The sequence below is a fragment of the Phyllobates terribilis genome, unplaced genomic scaffold (genome assembly GCF_046119375.1).
Source record: "Phyllobates terribilis strain yellow unplaced genomic scaffold, ASM4611937v1 Scaffold_5__5_contigs__length_657084704, whole genome shotgun sequence".
Classification (NCBI taxonomy): domain Eukaryota; kingdom Metazoa; phylum Chordata; class Amphibia; order Anura; family Dendrobatidae; genus Phyllobates; species Phyllobates terribilis.
This window is the reverse complement of record NW_027362765.1, coordinates 517,397,068-517,410,114: the sequence shown is the minus strand read 5'-3', so window position 1 is coordinate 517,410,114 and position 13,047 is coordinate 517,397,068. Positions and strand designations below refer to the sequence as shown.

Genomic DNA, 13,047 nt, shown 5'->3' with positions numbered 1-13,047 from the left:
CTCCAAGTGTCAGGCCTGTTCCTCTCCATCCGGCCGTGCCTGAGCAATACTGGGGTGGCCAACCCTAGGCAGGGGCGCCTCCATTAGTGTGCCGATCACAGCTGGTGCTGCTGACCCCAGCCAGGGGCAGCTCAACAGGTGCTCCCATTGATGCGCAGAGCTGGAGCTGCTGATCCCAGACAGGGGCGCAGTTCCACAGCGGCTCTCTCACTGACATGCAGAGCTTCTTCACTGATGCACAGAGCTGGAGCTGCCGACCCCAGGCAGGGGCGCCGCTCAGTCGTATCTGGACCTTCAACAGGTAGGCCTGTCTAAGGTTCTCCCATCAAGGACCCTCAGGTACGCTCGTCATCAGGGCCGCAGGCTGATACAAAACAGTGGCCGGAAATATGTTAGAAGACATGGGTCTCCGCTTTTTTCACCAGCTTGCGTCTTAGGGCGCGATTTCCTGGATAGCGTCCTGCGCAACCGGGATGCACGGCTACCAGGACACCATAAGTTAATGGTGCGGTTGCTGCTCGCGTCCATCCATCTGAACAGGCCCCCTTGGAACCACCATGGCGCTTCCAGGTCCCTGGCGCCGGCTGCAGCAGAGAATGTGCCCTGTTGGAAACTGACCGGCCCAGGTCTGGGAATAATCTTCTCTTCTTTCTTCTGCCGCCGTTTTAACAAGGTTCCCCCTCAAGAACAGGAAACCAACTGAGGTGGTGGAGATGCACCGCCCTTTTATCCTGTAGGTTTCCTGTCCTGGAAGGGCGGATCCCCTCTCTCGTTGTGGTGTTGTCATGGGTCATAGGAAAATAGATCTTAATGACATTGGCTATGTGTTTGGTGTTGTTGTTCTCCTGCAGAGTAATCTTGGAGCCAATCAGACGCCTCCCTGATGGCATTACATAATGGATAAGGATCTGCTTGTATTTCTCAGCATTTAGGACACCATTAATCCTGACCAAAGCGCCAACTCCTTTTGCTAAAAATGCTGCCCCCAACTTGCAGGTCCTTCTTTTAGAGTCAGAGGTTTTCCCTTTGGACTCCTCAGTCTAGAGCACCTGCTGCCATCTACATGCTGCAGAGCTGCGTGTGCCATGTATCAGGCAGATCTATGTGTTGCAGAGCTGCGTGTGCCATGTACTGGGCAGATCTACAGTGGGTACGGAAAGTATTCAGGCTCCTTTAAATTTTTCACTCTTTGTTTCATTGCAGCCATTTGGTAAATTCTAAAAAGTTCTTTTTTTTCTCATTAAAGTACACTCTGCACCCCATCTTGACTGAAAAAAACCCCAGAAATGTAGAAATTTTTGCAAATTTATTAAAAAAGAAAAACTGAAATATCACATGGTCATAAGTATTCAGACCCTTTGCTCAGTATGGAGTAGAAGCATCCTTTTGAGCTAGTACAGCCATGAGTCTTCTTGGGAATGATGCAACAAGTTTTTCACACCAGGATTTGGGGATCCTCTGCCATTCTTCCTTGCAGATCCTCTCCAGTTCCATCAGGTTGGATAGTGAACGTTGGTGGACAGCCATTCTCAGGTCTCTCCAGAGATGCTCAATTGGGTTTAGGTCAGGGCTCTGGCTGGGCCAGTGAAGAATGGTCACAGAGTTGTTCTGAAGCCACTCCTTTGTTATTTTAGCTGTGTACTTAGGGTCATTGTCTTGTTGGAAGGTGCACCTTCGGCCAAGTCTGAGGTCCAGAGCACTCTGGAAGAGGTTTTCATCCAGGATATCTCTGTACTTGGCCACATTCATGTTTCCTTCAATTTCAACCAGTCGTCCTGTCCCTGCAGCTGAAAAACACCCCCATAGCATGATGCTGCCACCACCATGTTTCACTGTTGGGATTGCATTTGGCAGGTGATGAGCAGTGGCTTGTTTTCTCCACACATACCGCTTAGAATTATCACCAAAAAGTTCCATCTTCGTCTCATCAGACCAGAGAATCTTACTTCTCATAGTCTGGGAGTCCCTCATGTGTTTTTGAGCAAACTCTATGCGGGCTTTCATATGTCTTGCACTGAGGAGAGGCTTCCGTCGGGCCACTCTGCCATAAAGGCCCGACTGGTGGAGGGCTGCAGTGATAGTTGACTTTGTGGAACTTTCTCCCATCTCCCTACAGCATCTCTGGAGCTCCGCCACAGTGATCTTGTGGTTCTTCTTTACCTCTCTCACCAAGGCACTTCTCTCACGATTGCTTAGTTTGGCTGGACGGCCAGGTCTAGGAAGACTTCTGGAGGTCTCAAACTTTTCCATTTAAGGATTATGGAGGCCACTGTGCTCTTAGGAACCTTGAGTAATGCAGAAATTCTTTTATAACCTTGGCCAGATCTGTGCCTTGCCACAATTTTGTCTCTGAGCTCCTTGGGCAGTTCCTTTGAGCTCATGATTCTCATTTGGTCTGACATGCACTGTGAGCTGTGAGGTCTTATACAGGGTGGTCCAAAAGTAGGTGGACAGAAAGAGTAATAAGGTTATGAAGGGGGAGATTTATCAAACATGGTGTAAAATGAAACTCGCTCAGTTGCCCTTAGCAACCAATCAGATTCCACTTTTCATTCCTCACAGACTCTTTGGAAAATGAAAGGTGGAATCTGATTGGTTGCTAAGGGCAACTGAGCCAGTTTCACAGATCTAGTTTTCACAGATAGATCTCCCCCAAATCTGTTTTCTTTTCAGATAATTCAGATAACACATAATGGCAAATAATTTAAATACAGATCAAAGAAAATGGATTTTAACAGAGTATTGGAAATCTCAACATGCTGAAACCATTAGAACAAATTGGGTTGAAACATTTGGTACTCAAGCCCCAAAGAGACCAAACATTTACCGCATTCGTGACAAATTCAATGCCACTGGCTCAATCCTTAATGCTCCAAAAACTGGTCGACCCAAAACAGTCTGTACAGAAGATAATAAACAACTTGTTGCTGAAACATTTGTTCAGAGTCCAAAAAAGTCCACCAGAAGAGCCTCTTTGGAATTGGGAATTTCACGAGCTTCTATCATGTGAATCCTGAAATCTATTGGGTGGAAAGCTTATCGTCCACGTCTAATGCATGGTTTATTGGAGGATGATCCAGACGAGCGGCTGCAACCCTTCATAACCTTATTACACTTTCTGTCCACCTACTTTTGGACCACCCTGTATAGACAGGTGTGTGCCTTTCCAAATCAAGTCCTATCACTTTAATTAAACACAGCTGGACTCCAATGAAGGAGTAGAACCATCTTAAGGAGGGTCACAAGGAAATGGACAGCATGTGACAAATATGAGTGTCTGAGCAAAGGGTCTGAATACTTATGACCATGTGACATTTCAGTTTTTCTTTAATAAAATTGCAAAAATTTCTACATTTGTCTTTTTCCAGTCAAGATGGGGTGCAGAGTGTACTTTAATGAGGAGAAAAAGAACTTTTTAGAATTTACCAAATGGCTGCAATGAAACAGAGTGAAAAATTTAAAGGGGCCTGAATAACCATACCCACTGTACATGCTGCAAAGCTGCGTGAGCCATGTATCAGGCAGATCTACGTGCTGCAGTGGTGCGTGAGCCATGTACCAGACAGATCTACAGGCTGCTGCTGCAGAGCTGCGTGTATCATGCACCGGGCAGATCTACAGGCTGCTGCAGAGGTGCGTGAGCCATGTATCAGGCAGATCTACGTGCTGCAGGAGCCATGTACCGGGCAGATCTACGTGCTGCAGTGCTGCGTGAGCCATTTATCAGGCAGATCTACGTGCTGCAGGAGCCATGTACCGGGCAGATCTACAGGCTGCTGCTACAGAGCTGCGTGTATCATGTACCGGGCAGATCTACGCGCTGCAGAGGTGCGTGAGCCATGTACCGGGCAGATCTACGTGCTGCAGAGCTGCGTGAGCTATGTACCGGGCAGATCTACGTGCTGCAGAGGTGCGTAAGCCATGTACCGAGCAGATCTACATGCTGCAGAGGTGGGTGAGCCATGTACCAGGCAGATCTACGTGCTGCAGAGCTGTGTGAGCCATGTACCGGGCAGATCTACATGCTGCAGAGGTGCGTGAGCCATGTAAAGGGCAGATCTACGTGCTGCAGAGGTGCGTGAGCCGTGTACTGGGCAGATCTACGTGCTGCATGTGCCTTGTTCCAGGCAGGGGGCAGAGCTGCGTGCGTCGTGCACATAGGCCCGAGAGAATCATATCACACTATGCTGACACTTGGATCAGAGTATCATTAGCATAATCGAGCCGATTGGATGAACCTATGGCACTGTGAACCCCGACCTAAGGCGGAGATGACCATGCATGGGTACAGGAAAGGTAAGATTGGCTTTTGTTTGAACCAGTGTTCAGCCCCAGTGATCTAATTTGTATGGACACAGTTATGTCACACAATTTTCCATAAAAAGTCATACAATAATCTTGAAATTGGATTACAAAATAATTTTGACCCACTGGTACAGAATTAGGATTTATTAGTTAGACATCTGGATAGAATTCTAGTTTTCAGATAAAGAGGTTACAGTATTTTATAAATGTACTCCATCATGGATACAGGTTGGAACCGTACACACCAACACTGTATGCGATCCTTTCCGATGCGGATTTGGTTAGAATAAATATAATAATACGTCTGGAAATGGTATTAGGTCAAATGACATGGCGAGAACAAGCGATTCAACAATTGCAGAAGGTATGCGAGACTGGAGGGTGTGCATAGTGTCACTTCGTGGGATAATGGGCTGATATTGACACCAACCACTTTCCGACTTGATCCTCATTGTGTGTAAAGAATAGATGAGCAAACTGATTTCCAGGCCAATTGTCCAGGGGCCAGGTCCGTATTCCAAAGCTGCAGCACCGGACCTGTGAAATACCTCCTACTAGCCACCATCCGTGGCTCCTTAATTAGCTGGCCTGGTGCAACGTCACCTTTGCAGTGTCACACACACACACGTCGTGCTAGGCCAGCTAGTCAAAAGAGAAGCAGTGGATACTGGCAAGTAGGAGGCGGTTTGCAGGGCTTGTATCCATCGACCACGGAAAATGGACCTGTAATTCAATTTGCTTGACTGTAGTAGATAGGTTTTTTACTTTCCTTGCAGTTTACAAAAAGGTATTTTCAAGGTTAGAACTGCTTAGAGAATACATCAGAAATCCATAATCTGTACCCAGCTCCAATGCCAATAAAAACCACTAAAGAGCCCGTGAGTAATGGAATGTGTCCTGCAATGGCCGATCCACCAGCCCTCGTTAATCACAACGGGAGATGAGCCCATCGTCCGGGTAAGTAAGTTTGGCACAGACATTTAAGTGCTTAGAAAAACTAAAACCATTCCGACTTTAGTCTACAATGTAAGTAAAATATCAGACTATTGATAATATTCCTGGAGTATGAAGCAAATTCAAGCAATGACATGAAATTGTGCAAATATTCTGGTCTCTGAAGGCTGGCCGTTCCCATTCATTTACCAAGAGCGTTTAAGGGATCATCAAATGTGGTGGAAACCTTGCTGTCTGGCTTTGCCTCAGACCCTGGCTGACTTGACTTAGATTTAGGCTTGGTTTTCTTTACGTTAGGCACGGGTGCTGAAAATATATCGTCTGTAGGGGGGAAAAAAAAAATATATAAATCACATTACCAAAATACATTACTGAGAAAGCAGTGACTCTTGGGGTATCTGCACACGGCGTCCTTTAGACACCAGTGTACCCACATTACGGAATACACTTCAGGAAACAGTTGGAGATGGTTTCCCTGAATTGTCTTCTCCTGCGGTGGCTTAGCCGAAGCTTTTTTTTTTTTCTTTTAAATTCTATATGTAACATAGTCGTGGCTTGGAAGCTGGCCAAAGAATGGACTAGTCACTTCTCTTAGCCACTTCACAGTATTCAAAGCCTGAAGAGTTTATAAGAAGTGACGGCACATGTGTTCATTATTTTTCGCATTATTTTAGTGCTTTTTTCAGGAGGGTTCCAGGTGGAATCCACCTGAAAAAGACACTGTGCTCATGCCCTTGTATAAGCATGCTCACTGCAAAAGCTGAGTATTAACTAAAACATTAACATGAAAGTTCAATAGGACTAACTATCCTCCCAGAACCATCAGTTTTTTAATTTTCAGTTAGCATAGATGGACGCAAACAGCAGAACACGGTCAGTATATACCAAGCAGGCATTCGCTGTTCTATGCCTAGCGAGATAACAATGATTGTACCACAGATGCTTACATTCCTTAATCAAGAATCTGCAAAAACCCTAGGCCATGCCCTCATCATCTCCCACCTCGACAACTGCAACTTCCTACTCTGTGGCCTCCCTTCTAACACTCTCGCACACGTCCAATCTATCCTAAACTCTGATCTACTCTAATCCACCTTTCCCCCCGCTATTCCCTGGCCTCTCCTCTTTGTCAATCCCTTCACTGGCTGCCCATTACCCAGAGACTCCAGTTCAAAACCCTATCTTTGGCATACAAAGCCATCCACAATCTGTCTCCTCTATACATCTGTGACCTAATCTCACGGTACTTACCTGCACGCAACCTCCGATCCTCACAAGATCTTCTTCTCTACTTCCCGCTTATCTCCTCTTCCCACAATCGCATACAAGATTTCTCCCGTGTATCCCCCCTACTCTGGAAATCTCTATCCCAACATATCAGACTCTCACCTACCGTGGAAACCTTCAAAAGGAACCTGAAGACCCAGCTCTTCCGATAAGCCTACAACCTGCAGTAACCCTTGCTCCACCATATCACTGCACGACCAGCTCTACCTACCCTCATGTACTGTATCCTCACCCATCCCTTGGAATAATAATAATAATAATTTTTATTTCTATAGCGCCATCATATTCCGCAGCACTTTACATTTTAGAGGGGACTTGTACAGACAATAAAATACATTACAGAATAACAATAATCACATAAATCAACAGATGCCAGGAGGAGAGAGGGCCCTGCTCGCAGGCTTACAATCTATGAGGAAACGGGAGACACAAAAGGTGGATGGTAACAATTGCTTGTATTGTAGGTCAACCATCAATGTAATAAATAGGGTAATCACCTAATGCTAAATGAACCAATCACCAACCAGTATTTGAACAAGTACAGACACAGAAGTCTACTAAATGATGGGGTGTGTGAACAGAAGATACGAAGGACCTGAAGTTTTGTATGAGGGAAAAAAAAAAAGGGATAGTTAGATGGTGAGGAGAGGTGATAGACCAGACTAAAGAAACGCGTTTTTAGGGAACGCTTAAAACTGTGGGTATTGGGGATTAATCAAAGAGTCCTGGGTAGTGCATTCCAAAGAATTGGCGCAGCACGTGAGAAGTTTTGGAGACGGGAGTGGGAGGTCCGGATTATTGAGGATGTTAGTCTTAGGTCATTAGCAGAACGGAGGGCACGGGTAGGGTGGTAGACTGAGACGAGGGAGGAGATGTAGGAGGGTGCTGAAGCATGGAGTGCTTTGTGGGTGAAGGTGATGCCTTTATATTGGACTCTATAGCGGATGGGTAACCCGTGCAACGACTGGCACAGGGTGGAGGCATGGGTGTAGCGGTTGGCACGTAATATGATCCTGGCTGCTGCATTTAGGACAGATTGGAGAGGGGAAAGTTTAGTAAGAGGGAGACCGATTAGTAGAGAGTTGCAGTAGTCCAGACGAGAATAAATCAGAGCGACAGTAAGAGTTTTTGGGAAGTCAAAGGTAAGAAAAGGTCGAATTCTAGAAATGTTTTTGAGGTGTAGATGACATGAGCGGGCGAGTGATTGGATCTGGGGAGAGAAGGAAAGATCTGGATCAAGTATAACCCCAAGACAGCGGGCATGTTGCTGGGGAGTAATGGTGGAGCCACACACAGAGATGGCAATATTGGGCACAGGTAGGTTAGTGGAGAGAGGAAACACAAGAAGTTCAGTTTTTGATGTGTTCGGTTTCAGATAGAGGGAGGACATAATGTTAGTGACGGCAGAAAGACAATCACTGGTGTTTTGTAATAATTCAGGGGTGAGGTTAGAAGACGATGCGTATAATTGGGTGTCATCAGCATAGCGATGGTACTGAAAACCAAATCTACTAATTGTTTGTCCAATAGGGATGGTGTATAAGGAGAAGAGGAGGGGGGCTAGGACGGATCCTTGAGGAACCCTGACAGTAAGGGGAAAGGGGGAGGAAGAGGAGCTGACAAAAGATACAGTGAAGGAGTTGTCAGATAGGTAGGAGGAGAACCAGGAGAGAACTTATAGATTGTGAGCCCTCGCAGGCAGGGTCCTCTCTCCTCCTGTACCAGTCGGTGATTTGTATTGTTTAAGATTATTGTCATGGTTATTTATTATGTATAACCTTCTCACATGTAAAGCGCCATAGAATAAATGACACTATAATAATAAATAATAATACCCACATACCCATGTCATCATCGAATATGGATTTAGGCTCTGTCTTCTTTTTGGATTTCTTCTCTTTAGGTTTGTGTGTGAAATCGGCAAAAATATCAGTATTTTCATCAAACAGATTAACTTCTGATGACGCTTTTTTCTCCTTTGTTTTTTTTACTGGTTTAATAGCTTCTGCTGCAAATATATCATCCTTTAAAACAAAAGATGCCAAAAAGATATTAGCGGCATTGTCATTAAACGTTCATTGACATTTTTGGTACATTGAATGCAATACGTTTTTGTATTAGACATCTGGAGAGAAATTATCTATTGCTAGGTCACTACATTCAGAGGTGCGACAGTATTGCATCTTATACCCGCTATAGACAACCCCTTTAGGTTAGAAAGGTACCCTAGTATTTTTCTTTTTTCAGTCAATGCAGCTGTTTTATTTTTTCCATGATTAAATAACGCTAATTGGTCTTCTTTATCACTTTATTGGGAGATTTGATTATCAGCGATTTAGCCAATTTTTAGATTTGTTTCAGCAAGACCAATTGTGGATCTTTTTTTTTTTTTTTTTAATTACTATGTCATACCAATAATCAAGGACTTTAGATTTTCATTTTCCAGATTTAAAAGCAATTTTTAAACAATAGAGGAAAAAAAATAAATAAATAAATAAATAAATAATCCTTTGACCACTCAAATAATACACTGCAATACTTCTGCATTACAGTGTATTATTGCCTGTCCTTACAAGCAGACCTGGATGTGCTGCAGAGGATGCTAGGGTGGGTCCCCTACCTCTAGCTAATGCTCATTATTGATAGGGAATATTCATCTCTTAACCTAGCTGTCAAAGTGTTGCGTTAATGGTTTAAAATAGCAGATGTTCACAAGTGATGGCACAGCCACTTCTCCCTATGACACAGTGATGGCATGATTAGTGCAAGGTAGGAAGTTATTAACACAAAATCCTCCAACAGGGTATTTGGAAATAAGTTTTCTAATGAGTTTTTACTATTAAGAATACATTTCATTTAACAGGTGGGTTCATGAGCGCTAAAAAACCCCCAAGAATAAACAGTAACCACAATTTTAGACCATGTGCCCCCGTTGAGTATTTGGTGACTTTTATTTATTTCATAAATCAATAGTAAACGTGAAAATAAAAAAAAAATTCTAAACAGATCTTATTAGACAAATCTGCTCCTTTCGCCACCAGGACTGATCAGTCATTTTCAAAATATCTAAGTTCACAGGTAACATCTGTATACAGTGAAGACAGATTGTTACATTACTGAGATAGGAGATGGCAGTTACTACTGATTGGAGTTTATGTAGATGGTGGGGGGAGGGAGACTCTAGAGACAGAGCCCTCCTTCTTCCTCCACCTCCCGTCTACATAGAATTGTATCAGTAGCAGCTGCCATCTCTTATCTCAGTAATGTAACAATCTGTCTTCACTGAAAACAGATTTTACCTGTGAATTGAGAATTTCGAAAATGAAAGATCAGTCCTGAGGGAGAAAGAAAAAAAGATTTCTCTGATACAATATATTACAAAGTTGCTTATTTTCATGTGTACTATTGATTTATGAAATAAAAATTAAGACGACGGTTACTATTTAAAAAAAAATTAAAGAAAAATATCCTTTCATCTCAGTGAAGCAACAAATTATAAAGAGTAGTAGAAATTACAAGTTAGTAAAAGAAAAGGCACAGACTTGATAAGAAACATCACTTACTTCAAACATGTCGCTGGGTGTGGACTTATCTGTTGGGACAACAGGTTGAACATCTACTTTCTTCTGAGGTTTCTGAAACCCAAAAAGATCATCATCAGGTTCTTTGTCCTCTGGAGAGCTGGACTGAGATGTCTTCCTGGGTTTGCCCTTCACAGACTTGAATAAGTCATCATCACTGCCATCACCATCGAATAAAACTCCAGAAGATTTCTTCCCTGGCTCCAGGAAAGGCTTTTTAGAAAATTCACTCACTGGAGACTCTTCTTTCTGCTGTTGAGATGCAACTGATTTAGGTAGTGGTGAGTTATCTGCAAAAAGGTCAGACCCAAATAAATCATTGACATCAGGAGTCAGCGGATTTACAGCTGTTTTTGTGTGTGTTCTGGGCTGGATATCGTTTTCCGAGAGGGATAACTTCATAGTAGAAATCTCATCTCGATCGGTTCTCAAGTTTGATTCCGATAGTCCAGTTTCAGGCTTAGGAGCTGATGCAGACGATACTGGAGAGGACAGATCTTCATTCGCTCCAGATTCTTGGGATGCAAGTTTTCTATTCGCTCGTGTTGGGGGTCTTCGCTTACTACCAACTTTTGCACGAGTCTGATGAATACAAAGTCACAAAACACAGAATAATTAATAAAGTGGTAAAAAAAACCTCAATATAAGAAAATAAATCTGACATCAAATAGCTCTGGATGATCAGATATTCAGCTTATTGTTTATGCAAGTCCATTTTCAAGCACAAAAATAAGAAAAAAAGCAGAATGCTAGTCATATTAGGCTCAGAAGCAAAAATTGGGGTGAAGCAGAAGTCTGTACACTTACTACCCAAGATTTCTCGCATTGTGCAGGAGATGGGAATATTGAAGCATCTCATTTTCTAATTGTATTGTGCCGCCTTTCCTGTGTTATTCCTCCTAGAAATGTGTAAATACATTGACAATTGTGTTCTCTAGGACAGAGCCACTGCTGGACATCTCTGGTGGTGGCTTAGCTCTTAAGAAGAGCGGTGGTCCGGCATGCCAGATCCTTATCTCCCTCAACCTTACGTATCGGGGAACAGTTGAGAGGCCCCCATGCACATTAGATTGTCGATATCAGAAGGTTTGGACGGCATTCATTTAAGGTAATCTATGGGGGTCCTTAGAATTCTTCAGGCCATTTGTATTCTGGAAATTGTAGCATTTACCAGGTAGTGTTCTGTAATCTGACGCAGACAGCTCAGAGAAGGTGATGAACTAGAAATTATCAGTAGAAATCATCTCAGCACCAAAAGGAATGAAAGGAGAAGGGAAATGCTTCAACTTCAACAGTATTCAGTATTTGATCTGGTAAAACGTAATTCAGATATTGCCCAAAATTTTGATTTAAGCAAATGCCTTTATCAAGGACGTCTGTAGTAAACATTGTCTAGTGGTGTCAGTAGTGGAAATGGTGTACTGTATTAGGAAGAAAATGGGGGTGCTCTTACAGTCCAAATGTAGCTATGGGGAGAGGGGACGGCGGTGGTGGACTGGGGTCACAGGAGGCTGGTGAGGCAGAAGTTGGGCAATGCTGTGGGCCCTGGGCTGGGAGGAGAGGGTGTCCCAGTGGTGCGAAGCAAGGGAGGCAGGAGCGGAGTCAATGCTGCGTACACTGACCTTTCGGTGGGCTTGAGGAAAATGGCGCTGTGTCGGAGCATGTGCAGATTTAGATCTCAGCTCAATGATGAGCAGAGATCTAAATTTGCGCATATGCCTTTGGCGCCATTTTAATGGAGACCTCTAGGAGATCAATGTGCGCATGCACAGACACCGGCACCATTTTACTGAAGACCTCTGGGAGATGTGTGCATGCGCGACACCATTTTACTGAAGCCCGCCGCAAGGTGAATGTGCGCAAGCACTGCCCGCAATTAGGACTGCGCCGGCACGAAATTTTAAAAACGGTACGGAATACTGACACCAGAGGCAGCTGAGGGCGGAAGCAGAGCCGAGGACCCTACTCACAGGCCCGAACAACCAAGTTGCGGATTTTTACAGTGAAGGTACCTATTAAAATCAGTATGGCACTGCCTTTATGCCCTGATCCGGATGACAGGTTCAAATTTTTTTCCCCCCATTTTCCTCCTCTAAAACCTAGTCTGAAATATACGGTAAAAAGCAATCAATCTGATTTTTCACATCAGGATGGTATATTTAATAATCATTTTCTAGAAAGATTAAAAGGTGTTGTCCCACAGTATAGCTGATAAATGTAGGATTACTGGGGGCCAGACACTGTGAACCCCACTGATCATGAGAAAAGGGATCCTAAAATCCCCTGTACAGTATAGCCTGCATGCATGTGTGACTGATGGAACAGCCATCTCCGTCAGTTCCACAGATGTGAATGGAGCGGAAGTCAAAAATGCAGAAAGAGGACTGTGGGATCCCGTTATAAGGATCTGTGGGGTCCCATTGGTTGGACCTTTAGAGAACCATCCTGTGAACAGTTAATAAATGAGAAAACCCTTTCAATAGAGGTCTATTCTACAATAACTTTGCCTACATTTTACATAGACCCACTGGTCATTATATAACAGAGAAAATGATTGTGACGTACCTTATTAGCATTGTGAAGGGTATCTACTTGTGCTGGGGTCTCGAAGCTTGCACCCTCTAAATTTTTGCTAATAGATTTTGAATCCACGTTATCTTCTGCAAGTGATGAAGATGGAGCTTCTGTATCAACAGCAACAGTTCTGGCTCCTGACAGTTTTGGGACAGCGCCCGGTAACAATGTCGCTGGATTAATAAGCAAATTTGCCTGAAAAAAAAAATTGTATACACATGATGATTTTTTTATTCACTTCTTAAGATGGTAAGCTCCTGGAGTAGTAATAATACATATAAGAAGGAGTGTCGCATTGGTAAGAGAATAAGCCGCATGCACTATGCAAAGGAAAGGTCAGCCCTGA

The 13,047-nt window shown here is 43.7% G+C and overlaps 1 protein-coding gene across 4 annotated transcripts in view; it reads right to left on the bottom strand.

The window, feature by feature from the left end:
* Window positions 1-4,434: 4,434 nt before the first annotated feature.
* LOC141273613 (WASH complex subunit 2-like) overlaps window positions 4,435-13,047 on the bottom strand; it is a 73,496-nt gene continuing 64,883 nt past the window's right edge. For all 4 annotated transcript variants that reach the window (XM_073685685.1, XM_073685689.1, XM_073685688.1 and 1 more), the window contains 4 exons: window positions 12,693-12,896; window positions 10,110-10,709; window positions 8,390-8,570; window positions 4,435-5,580 (listed from right to left, as the gene is read on the bottom strand). In XM_073685685.1, coding sequence (XP_073541786.1) covers window positions 5,441-5,580; window positions 8,390-8,570; window positions 10,110-10,709; window positions 12,693-12,896 — 1,125 coding nt within the window. In that variant the 3' untranslated portion in view covers window positions 4,435-5,440. The remainder of the gene's footprint in view (window positions 5,581-8,389; window positions 8,571-10,109; window positions 10,710-12,692; window positions 12,897-13,047) is intronic.